The 17,390-nt window shown below is 34.6% G+C and overlaps 1 protein-coding gene across 1 annotated transcript in view; it reads left to right on the top strand.

Moving 5' to 3' along the window:
- Positions 1–16,327, top strand: part of NRK (Nik related kinase) — a 122,956-nt gene extending 106,629 nt beyond the window's left edge. Inside the window, exons 23-29 of the mRNA XM_069463777.1 lie at positions 180–338; positions 3,894–3,998; positions 5,619–5,761; positions 6,046–6,195; positions 10,712–10,871; positions 14,198–14,337; positions 16,232–16,327. Of these exons, the coding sequence (XP_069319878.1) occupies positions 180–338; positions 3,894–3,998; positions 5,619–5,761; positions 6,046–6,195; positions 10,712–10,871; positions 14,198–14,337; positions 16,232–16,327 (953 nt within the window). The remainder of the gene's footprint in view (positions 1–179; positions 339–3,893; positions 3,999–5,618; positions 5,762–6,045; positions 6,196–10,711; positions 10,872–14,197; positions 14,338–16,231) is intronic.
- The last annotated feature ends 1,063 nt before the right edge of the window (positions 16,328–17,390 follow it).

The raw sequence follows: 17,390 nt of genomic DNA, 5'->3' as shown, positions 1-17,390 counted from the left end.
GGCTCAAAACTAGCGTGAGTTAAATACAACTCACGTGGCAGCTAATGTGTTAAAAATGCTTTTTACTTTAATGAAAATATTTGATTAAAAAGACAAAATACCTTTATTCTTTTGTTCTTCTAATACATGAAAAGAAATATAGACTGAATTGAAATACTATATTTTTTCTTATTTATTAGGCCATAAGAACAGACTTCGAATGTACCATCTCAGCTGGCTAAGGAACAAGATTTTGAATAATGATCCAGAAAGTAAAAGAAGGCAAGAGGAAATGCTGAAGACAGAGGAAGCCTGCAAAGCTATTGATAAGTTGACAGGCTGTGAACACTTCAGTGTCCGTAAGTCATATTTCATGTTAACTATAGCTGTATAAATTTTGCTTCCTTTCATTTGGTGAAGTACATAATTATGAAAGTCAAAGTATAGAAAGGAAAGAATTTGCAACATCAAATAAAAACATGAGTGAATTTCATTGTGACATCATCCAGGTCTTTTATGTTATTAATACAGTCTTGGCTGTTTTTGAGAAAATACTGATTGACTAAAATAGCTATTGAACTTAAGTTTGGTTTACTTCCTCACCTTTCTTCCCTTCCTAGTCCCCTGAATATTCCAAATAAACTGATTTTTTTCCCTGCCTCTGTAAACCCCTAGGTTAACATTTATGGATATCTTTCACCTCTCAGGCTATCAAATTTGTACATAGCTTCAACTATATAAATGGTCTTTATGTATCTTCATGAACCTGCAGAGATTCATGTGATACTCCCTTTCTTTGGTATAACAGTAAAATAGAATCCTCTTAATACTGACCGGGAAACTTTATGATTAATCAAAAGGAAAATTCTTCTATGACCTGCTGACTCTTGCTCCCACTGTTGATATTCATGAGTATAATCACTAAATATTTTCTGTCCAATTAGCATATTTTCATATCCCTTATCTCTTCACAACCTTCCACTGTGAAATGGTTTAACTACAGCGACTCAGAATCCTGCTGTAGCTATCAACAACTGTGAAGTAATGTCATCCCATTCTATTCTATTTCTGAAGCAAATCCCACTCTACCCTCAGCCTTCTTTTGTTTCTTTCCCTCTTCATTTAATTGCCCCTTCAGACAGAACTGGTGGCATAGGTGAGAGATAGCTAGAATTATATGAATTGCAACCAGGTATTTCTATCCTGATTGACCATTTTTGTTTTGCATATAAAGTGGCTTTCTGAGGATAGGTTTTCACATGGGTGTGCATGTGTACACATGTACCATTAAAGGGAGAAATGAGTACCCAGGTAACTTAAGCATTAAATAAATACACTACTTTTACTACTTCCTTCCAAATCATTTATGTGAATTTGATATCTCCAGAGGTGAAAGATATCCTTAGATGTTAATCCAGGAATTTATATAGGAAAACTACCTCCTACTAACTTGTACATTTTTAGTGCAGTAAGACACAGTAATTAATATAAAGGTAGTCACCTTGAAAATCTATGCTCTTAGTAAGGGCATGGACTAGTTAAGTTCAGTTTTCCAATTTACCCCGGCTCTAAGAATAACAAAAAACCATTTGTCTCACTGACAGATGGAACAATAGCATCGTCACACAGGAGGACAGCAACAGGTCATACTTGCCTGCTATTTTCATTGCCTTCCAAGATCCACAAAACAATGAACTGGAACCAATTACTGCACTGTATTAAATATACAGGAAATGTTTGCCTAACAGTATTCCTTTGCTTGTTGGGGGTTTATTAATCATGCTCCTTTGACCTACTAGTGAGCAACATAAAAGAAAATGAAAGAGTAAGCTAGACTCAGATAAAGAGAAAAAGAGAGGGAGAGAGAGAGAGAGATGGATAGAGAGAGGGTCTGGCTAGAGATTGCAGAAGCAATAACCCAGCCAAGGAAGAGAAGTTTTAGTGCAAAGTATAAATCTGTCAAGTTCCATAAGAACCAGAAGGGCTAGCTGAGCATATACTTTTTTATACTTTTAAATTTATCTTTAAAAATAGCCCTGTTGAAATAATTTACATACCATAAGATACACCCATTTAAGTACATAATTCAATGGTTTTTAGTATGTTTATGGAGTTGTGCTACCATCGCCATAATCTAATTTTTATCATCCCCAAAAGAAGCTCCATATCCATTAGCAGTCACACCTCATCCCATCCCTCTTCCCTTATCCTCTTCTCCTCACAGTCCCAGGTAACCATTCATCTACTTTCTTTCTCTATAGATTTATCTCTTCTAGACAATTAGTATAAATGAAACCATACATTATATGGTCTTTTGTGACAGACTTCTTTTACTTAGCATAGTGTTTTCAAGGTCCATGAATGTTGTAACATATATAACGTGTATCACTACTTCCTTTTTATTGTTGAGTAGCATTGCATTGTATGGATATACCACATTTTGTTTATCCATATATCAGTTGGTGGACATTTTCACTCTTTCCATTCATGGACTATTAAAAATATTGCTACTGTGAACATTTTCACACATGTTTGTATGTGGGTATATGTTTTCTTTTCTCTTGGATAGTACTGCTAAGACTGTTTTTCAAGGTGACTGCACCATTTCCAATTGGCATCAGTAATATATGAGAGCTCCATCTTCTCTGTAGCCTTGTGAACACTTGTATATGTCTGTCTTTTGATTCTAGCCATCCTGGTGGGTGTAAAGTGGGATCTCATTGTATTTTTGATTTGCATTTCACTGATAATTCATGTTGTTCATGTTCTTACTGGCCTTTTGTATATTGTCCTTGAAGAAATGTCTATTCAAGCCCTTTTTCTATTTTTTAATTGGTTTGTTTATCCTTTTGCTGTTGAGTTGTAAGCATTCTTTAAATATTTTGTATACTAGGCCATTATCAGAATATGATTTGCAAATATTTTCTCCCATTCTGTAGGTTGCATTTTTACTTTCTTGATGGTTTCCTTTGATGCACAAAAGTTTTTAATTTTGATGAAGCCCAATTTATCTTTTTTCCTTTTGTTGCTTATACTTTTGGTGTCAAATATAAGAATCCATTGCCATATTCAAGGTCATCAAGATTTATCCCTATATTTACTTCCAAGAGTTTTATTGTTTTAGCTTTCATATTTAGGTCTTTAATCCATTTTGAATTCATTTTGTATGTGGTGTGAGGTTTGGGGTACAACTTCATTATTTTGCATGTGGATATCTAGTAGTCCCAGCACCATTTGTTGAAAAGGCTATTCTTTCCCTGTTGGATGGTATGGCACCCCCACTGGCCGTAGATGTATGGGTTTATTTGTCAACTCCCAATTCTATTCCATTGATCCATATGCCTATCCTTATGTCAGTATCATATTGTTTTGATTACTGTAGCTTGTAGTAAGTTTTGAAATTGGGAAGTGTGAGTCCTGCAACTTTGATTTTCTTTATCAAGATTGTTTTGACTATTCAGAGGCTCTTGTAATTCCGTGTGAAATCAAAGATAAACTTTCCCAATTCTACAATAAAAGGCTATTGGGATTTTAATAGTGATTGCATTGAATCAATAGAGATTTCTTTGGATAGTATTACTATCTTAACAATGTTAAATCTATACCCCATCTATGAACATGGACATTTTTTCCGTTTATTTGGGTCTTTTCCAATTTCTTTCATCAATGTTCTGTAGTTTTCAGTGTAAAATTTAGAGTGCTCTTGAAGGCTAAGGCATATACTCCATAAAACTGTATAGTAATATTGCCACCTTTGTTGAGGGGGCATCAGATTGTAACCAAGTAGCTTTTCTAAAAATATGCTATCTGTGCTCTTACATTGTGGTTATAACATTTTTGATGACAAATACAAATACTTGAGTGTTCTTGTTAACTCCATGGCATTGTTACATCTTTGTGTTTTGTCATTGTAGTCCAACATGAAGAAACAACATATATTGCAATTGCTTTGAAATCATCAATTCACCTTTATGCGTGGGCACCAAAGTCCTTTGATGAAAGCACTGCTATTAAAGTGAGTAATCTCCTTTTCCTTTGTACCATACAGTTTTTATTTTAAGAAGAAATTGTAAACAGAATAGTATTTTGGAATACAGATGCAGAGGTATATACCATTCTTCTACAATTAATGTAATTTGAATATACCATGTCAATAATTATCATTTAACCCTTTTCTAGACAATTCACAGGCACCACAGTAAGGGAGAATGTGAGGGAAATCCCTGACCCCTCCTCTTACAGGACCTCCCCACCAGCTCCTCACTTCCAATTCCTGTAGTCAACATGAAGACCTCCTCTTCTAGGGCCCAAACCCAGGCTTTGGGTTCCACCCACAATGCCCTGAAGCTCAGAAAGTCCTTGTTCTCTCTTAGTGGGGGGTGGAGAGCAGAGGGAAGGTAAGGAAAGGTGTGGCAAAGATAGAAGAGGTAACCCCATTGGAAGAAGAAGAAGAGAAGAAAAAGCCTTTGCTCCAGTTACCATGGCTACAATAGGTGAGGGTGGGAAGGAACTGGATGGGTCTATATTCCTTCCAAGCTGGAATTCTAAACACATTTCTTTCTAGAGCTATTTCAAGGCATGGTGGTTAGGCTCACAGAGTACTCTTTCCACCTTTATTGTGGTTTAACTGAACTTCTATGGATGAGCCACTGAAGGTAACCATTTAGTGTCCCAAACAATTAAGCTGCTGATGATTTGTTTTAATCACAGCTCATAAAATGGGAACTGTTTTTTTTTTTTATCTAGAGTAACTTATGTATGATACTTCAGAATTCCACTTAAATTGGATTATTTTGTATTTACTCCATAGTAATGAGTGAGGGCTGATTAATAAACTGGCAGCATTCTCTCAAGTCCAGTAGCTCCTAATCTGGGATATACATCAGAATCAGCTGGAGCGTTTGTTAACAGTTTAGATCTCAGACCCAACCGCAGGCTGAATTAGCTCTGGAGTGGGGCCTGGGAATCTATATTTTTAGCAAATGTTTCAGGTGATATTGAATTGGTTGGTCCATGAATAGGTTTTTACAAAGCACCGACAGGGACACATCCTGATGAAAGCCAGGAAGGTATTCATGAGATACTTTTGTATCTTGAGTCAGGATCTGTTTACATGGCATATTTTGTAGGCAAAAACATCACATGTATGCAGTAAAGGTGGGCTAATTCTTACAACTGCCTCTCCATGTCTATTTGAAAAATAACTATGTTCTTTTATAAATAACACAGACTACAATGTATACAGTCTGGGTCTGCCCTGACATAAATTACATCCCTTATCTGATCTCCCTAAATTGGGTCATGGCTCAGCTGTCAGTATTTGGATATGGGTTTATTCTTGGGTGTCTGCTGATTGGTCAGAGCTGCCTGGTATGGAGCTGGAAAGCAAAGAGATAAGTACCAACACTCTGTCTAGCCTGATACACAGTTCATGGTCCAAGTCCTCACTCCAGTTCTTGAATCCCACTTCACGACTGCAGTTTGGTGAATCCTGTGATGCTCAGTCCTCTACCGTGACTGGAACTTGGCAATGAATCCTGTTTGGCCCTTTGTTTCCTTGGACTAGAAACTATAGGAGCCTAGAGTACACCTAGTCTATGGTAGGTTAACATATCTGGCCCTTTTCATTCCCTACCAAGTATGCATTGATCAGTCAGCAGACTCCGAAGGAGACTACATGTCCTATGAAGCCTATATACGAATACTGGCAAAAATACAGGCAGCTGATCCAGCGAACCGGTTTAAGAGACCAGATGAGCTCCTTCATTTGCTGAAGCTCAAGGCAAGGAACTTAAAGACAGCAACAGTGCAGGGCTCTTATGATCATAGCCAATTTGACCTTTGAAGGGAAACTCAATATTTAGAACCTGAATATAATTATTTCTTTGTTGTAGTGACAGACCTAAGAAAAGTTGTAATACATAGGTCTCTAAATACAATATGCCATTTAAAAAAAATCCACCTGGGTTTTGTAAACTTATAAACCTAGCAAAAGAATGGGGAATTTTTGCCTTAGTTAGAATGTCATTTTTGGCCTTTTGGCCACATTTGGTTTTATATTCACAGGTATTTCCAACACTTGGTCATAAGCCAGTGACAGTTGACCTGTCAGTTGGTTCTGAGAAAAGACTAAAGGTTTTCTTCAGCTCAGCAGATGGATATCACATCATTGATGCAGAATCTGAGGTTATGTCTGATGTGACACTGCCGAATAACGTAAGATAATACCTTCAGATCCCTAGAAATGATTGTATGCCACTATCTGAAATTTTCCACCTGTTGAAACTGAGAGGTTTAGAAATATGTTAGCAATATCTATACTGGAACTGAGACCTAAAAGGTAAGTATAGAGTGCCAGAAAGTGATCTTGCATAAACAAATATCATTGATGATTTCTTAGTCCAGACAGTTGAATCTATTTGGCAGATAGATTTTGTCTGGCACAGTGTTTCTTTTCTTTTTGTTTTCCTTCCCTCCCTCCCCCCTCCTCCCTCTCTCTCTCTCTCTCTCTCTCTCTCTCTCTCTTTCTTTCTTATTCAGGATATTATGGGGGTACAAACATTTTGGTTACATGTACTGCTCTTTACCCTGCCCAAGCCAGGGCTACAGGTGTGTTCGTCCCCCATACAGTGCATTCCACTTCCATTAGTTGTGAATTTACCCCCCCACCCCACCCCTACTGGCACTCAGTGAGTATTACTACCATGTGAACAAATTAGTGTTGGTCAGTTAGTACCAATTTGATGGCAAGTACATGGGGTGCATGTTTTTCCATCCTTGTGCTTCCTCACTTCACAAGATAGGCTCAATCTCTATCCAGGATAATATAAGAGGTGCTAGTTCACCATTGTTTTTTGTAGTTGAGTAGTATTCCATGGTATACATATACCACATTTTATTAATCCACTCATGTATTGATGGGCACTTGGGTTGTTTCCACATCTTTGCAATTGTGAATTGTGCTATTATAAACATTTGAGTGCAGATGTCTTTATTATAGAATGTCTTTTTTTCCTTTGGATAGATGCCTAGTAATAGGATTGCTGGATCAAATGGTATTTCTATTTTTAGCTCTTTGAGGTATCTCCAAATTACTTTCCACAGGAGTTGTACTAATTTGCAGTCCTACCAGCAGTGTAAGAGTGTTCCTGTCTCTCCACATCCATGCCAGAATTTGTTGTTTTGGGACTTTTTGATAAGGGCCATTCTCACTGGAGTTAGGTGATATCTCATTGTGGTTTTGATTTGCATTTCCCTAATGATTAGAGATGTTGAGCTTTTTTTTTTATATGTTTGCTGGTGTTAGTCTGTCTTCTTTTAAAAGTTTCTGTTCATGTCCTTTGCCCATTTATTGATGGGGTTGTTTGATTTTTTCTTGTTGATTTTCTTAAGTTCTATATAGATTCTTGTTATCAGCCCTTTATCAGATGTGTAGAAAGCAAATATTTTCTCCCATTCTGTAGGTTGTCTATTCACTCTAATGACAGTTTCCTTGGCTGTGCAGAAGCTTTTTAATTTGATCAGGTCCCATTTGTTTATTTTTGTTGCTGCTGTGATTGCTTTGGAGGTCTTCTTCATAAATTCTTTGCCTAGGCCAATGTTTAAAATAGTCTTCCCAACATTTTCTTCCAGAATTCTTAAGGTTTCACACCGTAGGTTTAAGTCTGTTATCCACTGTGAGTTGATTTTTGTGAGAGGTGAGAGGTGAGGATCTAGTTTCAATCTTCTGCATGTGGATATCCAGTTTTCCCAGCACCACTTATTGAATAGAGATTCTTTTCCCCAGTGTATATTTTTGTATGCTTTGTCGAAGATTAGATGACAATATGAGGATGGTTTTATATCTGGGATCTCAATCCTATTCCAAAGGTCTATATCTCTTTCTTGTGCCAGTACCATGCTGTTTTGGTTACTATAGCCTTGTAGTAAAGCTTGAAGTCTGGCAGACTGATGCCTCCCAATTTGTTCTTTTTGCTTAAGAACGCTTTGGCTATACGAGGTCTTCTCTGGTTCCATATGAAGCATTGAATTATTTTTTCTAAATCTGTAAAGAATGATGGTGGTATTTTGATAGGGATTGCATTAATTCTATCGATAACTTTAGGTAGTATGAACATTTTAACAATATTGATTCTACCAATCCATGAGCATTGTAGGGTGTTCTTTTTAATGAATAAAGTTTACATTTAAAATCTGGACTTCTATTGATAAACCAGAAAACCTGACAATATCAGGCCATTATCTACTGGAACTGATGCATGCCTGCCTCCTTTTAGGTGGGATATGTGCACTACATTCTCTATTCATCCATCTTTATGCACTTATAATAACTAGCCCTACAAGGCATTTGAATTTGTAGTCCTTGCTTTAGTTCTTCTGCACCCCATAATGCATTAACAGATTTTTTTAAAAGTACAACACAAGTACTGCAGCATCATTATTTGTATCTTCTTTCTTTATTGTATTAATGTAACTATGACATACAGAAAATTATAGTAAAACATTCTCTTATCGTATCAATTATAGTTTGAATTTCTGATAAAAGGATTCACCATTTTAAAAGCAAATGTACCTCGACTCTTAGCTCTTAAATAAATTATATATGGTGAAAATATAGCATAGCATCTAAACTATGGATAGTGAGAAAAATACTATACACACCATTTCTATAAAGAGCTCAAATATCATGTCCCCCCAATACACACACAACCATACAAAATTTAATTCCACGCTGTCTAAAATTTGATGGTAGAAATGATGTCTGTCCTATTAAAAATTATATTTTAAAGGAAGTCCTGAGCTAGCAGTTCTCTGTTTTATCCTTTTTAAATCCCCAATTTGTATACAACCAAAATTTATCAGTTTCACATTATAGAAAAAGTCCGGGAGAAAACTTTTAGGTACTTTTAAATCACTGTAGTTGTGTGATATTTTGAACAGCTTTCAGAATTATCTCATACTTCTCTAACAAATTACATAAACTGATTATCAGGATGTTAGTGGAAACATTCTTTTTAAGTCTTTTGGTCATGTTAACAATCATTAGCTGATCATCCAGTTGTTGCCCATGATTGTATAGAAATCACTCTGTTGATAATGTATAAAATACTGAACTAATCCCAGCCAAAGCCACTTAGATATGAAGTTAGGTTAATATTGATACAAATATTTTATTACTCTTCAGTTAGATTGTCTTCCATAGCTTCCTGCATCTTTATTTCATTACTGTGTCAGCCTTTATTTAGAATCTAGTGTAATATTGAGCATTGCAGCATTGGTCCAAGTTTATACTTATTTGAAAAGCCATTCAAGAAGGTTGAACGTTGTATTCCACCTAATAAGCAAGGAAAATTATTTCCTTTTGAAGCAATCCATTAATTACACTGGAAGCTAGAATGAGAGATGAGTTTTTAAAAATCATTTTCTGACCTAATTAAGATACCTTCTGTATACATTCAAAAATAGTTTTAGCTAAATGCTCTTGTGTCTTGACCCACTAAAAGAGAAAGGACTGCTATATCAGGGAGGGGAGGGTGTCTTCTGAAACAGAATGTACTAAAAATAATATTTTTCCAAGAGTGCTAGATTACAAAAGCTGTAATGCTACAACAGAACTATGTGTGCTAAAGAATATCTGGTTACTTCAGGAATCATCTGAGAAGCGAGAGAATTACCTCGGAGGCTGTCTGGATTCGTAGCCATTCAGTTTTATTCTAAACAGATTTTACTGAGACAGCCTTCTTTCTTGCAATTTCTTTTATCCTCTTTCTTCATCTCTTTTCTGATTCAATTGCTCATGCAAGTGCCCAGGGAACGCATTAAAATTGCTTTTCGCCTCTGGATCCCTATTTTAGTTTTAAGGATTGTTGTTGCTGAGACATGGCCTCAAGCACTTGGCCTGAGTACGCTGGGTTTGGCAAGTATAGTTTCTGACCTTTTTTTGTAACTTGCTAATTTGGAGAAACAATAGAGGAAGACAATTTTTCATTTCTCAGGGAAATACTGTTGATGTGACAATATCTGTAGTTTAAACACATTTTGTCACATTATTTTATGTGTCATGAAATTTAGAAATGCTTAGGTATTTCTTAGTATTTCATATTATGTCACCTAATACATCTCTGAATTTGTGTATTAAATATACTTTAAAATTATATTAATTGGATAAGTAATCCTACCTTTTTTTGCAAAGGGGAGATGACTGTTATATTTCAAGCTATGAAGAATATTATAAAGCTACTCCTTGTAAGGATTTTAAGCTCAAGCTATCTTTAGGTTAATTTTCTGTTTCTGATTTGAATGAATTGGCTGATAACCAAGGATTGTGTATTTGTTACTTGGTCTGCACATTCACTACTAAAGTATTTGTTAATGTGCTGAAATGAATCTTAAATTCAAGTCTATAACATGTAATGTTTCTTCTATTACTATACATAATACTTTTGAAATTTCAAGAAATTCCTTTGTGTTGGAAATATATCTCTGCTTTTTTTAAAAACAAGGCTTTTTCCTAAATATAAAGGAGAACATTAAACAGATATGACTTGATGACATAAGGGAAGCAGCTCTTTTCAAGTGTTGAATAGCGTGCTTATTAATTTGGAAATAGAGGTTTCTCTTCCTCCTTCTGCTTTGAACCTCTTTTGGTCTTTATTGCTCAGCCAAGCTGCTTTGATTAAAGTAGTAGTGATAAAATGTTGGACATATAAATCTTTATGAAACATAATTCCAGCCCCTGGAAATCATTATACCACAGAATATCATCATTTTGCCTGATTGTTTGGGAATTGGCATGATGCTCACTTTCAATGCTGAAGCTCTCTCAGTGGAAGAAAATGAACAACTCTTCAAGAAGATCCTTGAAGTGTGGCGAGACATACCGTCTTCTGTAGGTATGTATAAAATTTCTTAGTCCTTCATATGATCCCAGAGAAACTTTTCAAGGGTAAAAAAATGTGTCCTAAGAAAAGATTTCCTGAAGTATTTATTACATTTTCTCAAGACACATAGGGTTAATTTGGGGTCCTGCATATTTATTCCCCCAGTAAATTGATTCCTGTGTTTGTTGTATGTTTAATGAATTCATGAGAGGACCACAAAGAGACTCATTTTGGTTGTCTGAGTTGTTTATTTGCAATATTATATAATTGAAACAGGAGCTAATTCCTTTCCATAATAATCTGTAATTTTGTTTTAACTCCCTTTGCTTGCAGACTTTACACAGATGTTGAAAATGCTTCTTTTCACCACATTGATTTTGGAGGTTTACGTTTATCTTAGGGGACTGCCAAATAGTTGTAAAAGAGGAGCAAAATATTTCTATTTTGTGTAGTCAATAGTGTTCTGTTTAGTAAGTGATTTCTGTGAAGAATCAAATCATTTAGAGAAGAGATAGATATGACTGACTAGGATGCCTATTAGGTACCACCCAGTTGGCAACAAAGAAAACTTCCTTTTCATCTTCATCAGAATGGGACATTTTTTTCTTCCTAACCAATGCAGGACTCCTGAGCTAGGAAATCCAAATAATTTGAGATTCTTATGTATTTTTCTGAGGCTTGGTGACTACAGGGGTAATTCTAGATAGGGAACAGAATGCATCTGAAAAGTAAAAATATTAGAGAGAGTAGAATGATTAGATGGTGGATAGCTATTCCTGAAAGGAGGAGAAGTTTAATGGAGCAAACAAAGGAGAAAGGCAGCAGTGTGTATGTGTGTGTGTGTGTGTGTGTGTGTGTGTGTGTCTGTCTGTCTGTCTGTCTGTGTAGAGTGAGAGGAAGGTGGTCTATGAAGAGAGAAGCCAGAAGCCTCTGAAATCTCTATAAGATGACTAAATGTGTTCCTCATGTGGCTTTAAGGACCAGTTTGAAAGAACTGCTTTTTAATGAACATTTTTTATATGGGATGATGGCATTTTGCACTGCATCTGCAGAATCCTTTCTTTTTTGCATACATAGTCAGTGTTAAGGATTGTCCTGAAAACCTGCTCCAATTTCTACAAACAGGTAAGAACTCACAGAGGGTTTAAAACCATTTTAAGTGACAGAAGGTAAATGCATACAGTATAATTGACAGATCTGGGGCAAAAGAAAGTAAAAATAATGAATCATATTCTAGCCTTTATGGTGGTACTTTTGTGATCAATATGTTAATCAGAAATGGGAATAAGGAAATTCAGTTCAAATGGGAAACTGAACAAACTGCTATATTTATGCCATTAGACAATCATAAGAGTCAAAGGGATCTTAAAAAGTCATCCGGTACAGCTCTTGTCCTTAGGCAGGACAACTTCTGAACTAAAACAAAAAGCTATTTTAAGTTGCTAGAATTTGAAAAACATCTATAATTAAATTATAGCACTATAAGAACATGATATTTTAGTTTGTGCATTAAGGATATTTTGAGAATATACTAAATACTACAGTATAACACTGATATTAAGAAAATCAATTACTCTATTTTTCTGTCTAAAAACAACTGCTTTGTTATTTAAAACTAACCCAGAGGTAAATTTCTCCAATCTAAAATTTTACATTTCCTTGAGTGTTCAAGAATAAGATCATTGCTCTGAATTTCCAAACAAATATATAGAGATTTAACAATTACAGCTATTATTACTAAGTGTTCCCATTTCGAAATCATTGGGTCCCATCTCAGAAAGCAAGCTAACTCAGTAGCCAGGTTAAGTGGCAGATTTATGTTTTTAAGGACTAAGGTGGAAATTATGTGATGCCATATGAACCATACTTGGACTCAGCAATTACCTTTGGTTTAAGTTTAGAAATTTTTGCTCTGTGTGGTTATTGACAAAAATACCATTTTTAATGAACAGTCACATAGGTGAAAAAATTCAAATCCAGGTAGACTAAGTCTGTACTTATTCACATCTCTCAGGCCACTGATTCTCCTTATTTCCCTTATATCTGGGATGGTTTTAATTCTAGTCTGAAATTGGACTATAAAGTCTTCTTCTAGAACAGTTGTTTTTCTGAGTCAAAATATGATTGTAATTTAATTACAATTTTGATGTCAGTTTCATACACATAAATATTTTTATTTGTAGTATAAAAGGAAGCAGGAGATAAATGATTGGTAAGTTTTGGTTGAGGGATTCAAAACGTCTCACACTATGCCTATGAAAAGTCACTGTTATAAATGTTTAATAATTCATTCATAAATCCTTTTATGCACACTTAATGTATACATATATAGGCCAGGCAAATTTTGGTTTAAACAAAGGTATCCTAGAACTTTTAAGATAAGGAAAAAATTTTAAAAACCTATCTTATATCAAGAGTTTATTCTCTTTATAATAAAAAAATAAAAAGTCAAAATAATTATTTAAATTATGATTTTAATCATATTAATATGGGAATAAAATTGTCTTTGTTGTTTTCTAGACTACTTCAGCTCAAGTTAAAATCTTGATGTTATTTTAACTATCAGAATTTGTTCATTTATGGAATGTTTCCCCCTAATGTACATAAAGAATATCAACTTGAAAGTTAAATGTTTAATGGTAATGATGCTCCCTGTGTCAGAAATTACCTTACAGTGCCAGCCCTCTGTCTGGCTATTTACATAATTAGGTTTAAGGAAATTATTGTCATAAGTTATATTGCCACTAGGTATTATAAAACAGGGCCAAAAATGTTAAAGTCTTAACAAAAATTTCCTGATCCTTAACAGTATCAAATTAGCTTTGGTTCTGCTTATAACATGGTAGTTTATTAAATTGCATTAGGGTTGCTACAGTCATTGTTTGAGCAAGTCATTTTTTCATAGTTTTGATTTTTTAAGAGTTAGGTTTCTATGTATGTCACTTGAGCACAAATATAAACCCTTATTAGGAACACTGTGCCTCACCTAGACTATAAAATAAAGAATGGCTCTGAGTAGATTTGAATTTCTATAAACGGGGGAGAATTAATCCTTAGCTTTTTCTGTGGTCTTAGAGAATTATGAATACAAGAATTAATTGAGATCCTATAACTCAGTGTTGGTCACATGGACCCTTTAAATAGCTGGTTCAAGCACCACTCCTGAGCAGAAAAATGGCCAGATAACTGACTATAGAAGGGGAAAAAAGGATGTGTTAACCTGAACTGTAATAACGAGCCTCTTAATAATGAAAAATAATAACATGTTGACTATGATTATAATTTTCTATGACTGCTGGAAAGATTTTGTTTTTCTGATTTTTTCATTTGTATTGTAGCTTTAGAGTGTACACAGCGAACCACAGGATGGGGCCAGAAGGCCATTGAAGTGCGCTCATTGCAATCAAGGGTTCTGGAAAGAGAGCTGAAGCGCAGGTCAATTAAGAAGCTGAGATTTCTGTGTACCCGAGGTGACAAGGTATAGCTTAAACCCTCCAGTTAGAGCAAAAGTAAAGTAACTATTGAAAATTAACTAAAGAAATGTATGTCCTTTTCCTCTGGCCATAAATATATTTGTGTTATATATTTCAAGTTGGCATACTGTTGATAAAAAGAATTTTACATTTTGCAGTAGAAACATTGATTTGATAAGTGATGAAGTTTGATTTAAAAAAAACCCATTTTGGAAAAAAAAGTAAAAATTCCAGTTATGTCATAGGCAAAGCTTAGCCGTTATTTCATTTACTGCAAAATCCTTTATTTTCTTAGATCCATAGTCTCTTTTGCTAAAATATCATGCTAAAATGATATTTTTAAACCAAATGCTTGAGCCAATCTGCCTTTCATCGCTTTCAGTGTAATCCAATAACAGAAGGAAAAAGTACTCAGTGTGCTGAGTACCTAATTACATGTAGGCCTTGTGCTAGGTACTTTAACAGCTATCTCAATTTATCTTTATGAATGGGTATTATGATGTTCATTTTGCAGAAAAGAAAAATAAAATCAAGATTTGGAAATTATTTGTGTGATTTGATCAATTTTACCAATACAAACAGTTTAGATGAAAAATTTCATTGTATAAAGTCATTACTATTCCTACATACTATGAGAAATAAAAAATAGTGTGAAGAAATAATCCTAATAAGATTAGGAGAAATTCATGTTTAGAAGAGACTGCAGAGGATTCAAGTTAATATTAGAATAGTCAGAGTAAAGCACCCTACGTACATCAAGGAAAGGTGCTGATTTGCAATGTAAAGAGATGCAACAGCAAGAACCTGTGTTTGAGGTAAGATAGACCTAGGGTGCAGTCCTGGCTCTGCCACCTAAGTTTGAGAACCTGAGAAGTTTGACTGATCTTTCTGATCCTTAGTTCCTTCACCTATCTCCAAAATGGGAATATTAATAACTGCTTTGGGAACATTCATGAAAATGAGTGATAATGTGTCTAGAATAAATATCTCACAGATGGCCTGACACATAAAATGTGTTAAGTCAAGGGTAGCTACTGTATCTTACCATCATCATTATTGTTATGTCCAACCCTCCCAAGTATAACTGGTGTGGATGTCAAAAGCTTCAGTCCTAACAATGAGGCCTCTTTGATATTAATATTTATGCCCATGTTCTGTTCTAATTTTCTTTATGGCACAGCTTATATTTACACATTGTGTCCCTCTCATTTTATCAACCTATTGATGTCAGTCTATTTCCCCAAAATGGAAAATCACGCAAGTGGATGTTAAGTGCTCTCACCACAAAAATGAAAACTATGTAAGGTAATGGCATTTGTCAGTTAGCTAGATTTAACCATTCCCCAATGTGTATAGACTTCAAAACATCATATTGTAGACCATAAATACCTACAATGTTATCTATCAATTTTTAAAATTTTTAAAGAAATTTTTTAAAATAGTGAAAAAAGAAAAGAAAATTGCACCAAGTAGAAAATTTCAGTGGCTTCTTAACCACAAGCAGCAATGGCAAACAACATCTAAATAATTTGTTTCCTTATATTTAAAGAAAAGCCAGCTTGAGTAAAAGTAGATTATTGTTTTAAAAAGCAAAGAATCATTAACCCAAAACTAAGAACTTCAGCAGATAAATGCCACCTACAAAAAACCCCCTAATTTTATTTAAATTGTAAAAATTACCATTATGTAGAATACGGTAAAAGGTTATTTTTAAATGTATAATTTAAACTCCAAACTAATTTAAACTTGTATTCTTTAATTTGAAGAAAATCTTTTCCAAAAAACCAGTATGGCTTAATATTTTAATTAGCATATGCAGATGAATTGAAATTACAGTTATGTCCAATATCTGGTTACACTGTCTTAAATATCTGATAGTGTCTTTCTTTCTTTTTAAAGCTGTTCTTTACCTCTATCCTGCGCAATCGCCACAGCCGGGTTTACTTCATGACCCTTGGAAAACTTGAAGAGCTCCAAAGCAACGATGGTGTTTAAAAGCTTCCAATGATTTATTGCAACATTTACCAATTTCACAAGTATGCAATTTGCATCTTCAGATTTCTGAGATTAAATGAGCATTCAATTTTATTTTTAGTGAAAAATTAAATCAGAAACTTAACTTTTAATGTAGCACAGAATAGTTTAATGAGAAATGCAGCTTTATATATAAAATTAACTATAGCAAGCTCTATGTACTGCAATGGTGTACAATGTCTTTTGCACAAACTTTGTAACTTTTGTTACTGTGAATTCCAACATTGCTCTTTGGACAGTTTGGACAGTATCTGTATTCAGATTTTACAACACGGAGTAAAGAATCTTGTTATGAATTAGATTACAAGCAACTTTCAAAAGAATTGGCCCTGGGTAAGATTTTTCTGAAAAAGAAAAACATTGACAAACCATATGTGATTTTTCCAAAGTCATGTAAAGAACCAAAGGTTAGATCATGAAACAAAAATCTTATGGACTGTGTTATAACCCAGACTAAGGTTGAACAACCTGCATGCCCAGAGAAAACTACAGTGATAAAGAGGAAAATGCCACCCATTTTCCTCACTGCTTCGTGACAGTTAAGCTCACAGTTAAAGACCAGTTGTATTCTTTTCACCCCAAGTTAATCTGGTTTTCTCCCAATGAGAAGAAAGGAAGAAAGCCTCAAATGTTTGGTTTTCCTCAGATTCCCCAAAGATGTGTGATAGCTGTTTTTATAAACCACCAAATAATACACTTGCAAACCTGAATACAGGACTGAACTCCTATACACATGTACTGTAGAATGAATTCTTTTTTTAATACTTTAAAGTAGGCGTCAAATTCTACCCCCATAAGAAGATTGGTTGATTTATCAAAATTATTATCTAGCCAACAGTGTGACCATCAAAAAACATTAAATATTTGCCCAATCCCAGATTAAACTATATAAAAATTTCCCTTCAGTTATTAAACAAAAACAATAAAACAAATGAAAAAACTTTGCCAATACCTATGTTTTTCATGTTTCTAGTTTTGTAAAATCAGAAATTAAAAATATTTCAGTGATGTAGGGGCTTAATGT

The sequence above is a fragment of the Eulemur rufifrons genome, chromosome 30 (assembly GCF_041146395.1).
Source record: "Eulemur rufifrons isolate Redbay chromosome 30, OSU_ERuf_1, whole genome shotgun sequence".
Taxonomy (NCBI): domain Eukaryota; kingdom Metazoa; phylum Chordata; class Mammalia; order Primates; family Lemuridae; genus Eulemur; species Eulemur rufifrons.
The sequence above is the reverse complement of the archived record's forward strand: the minus strand, read 5'-3'. Positions and strand labels throughout refer to the sequence as shown.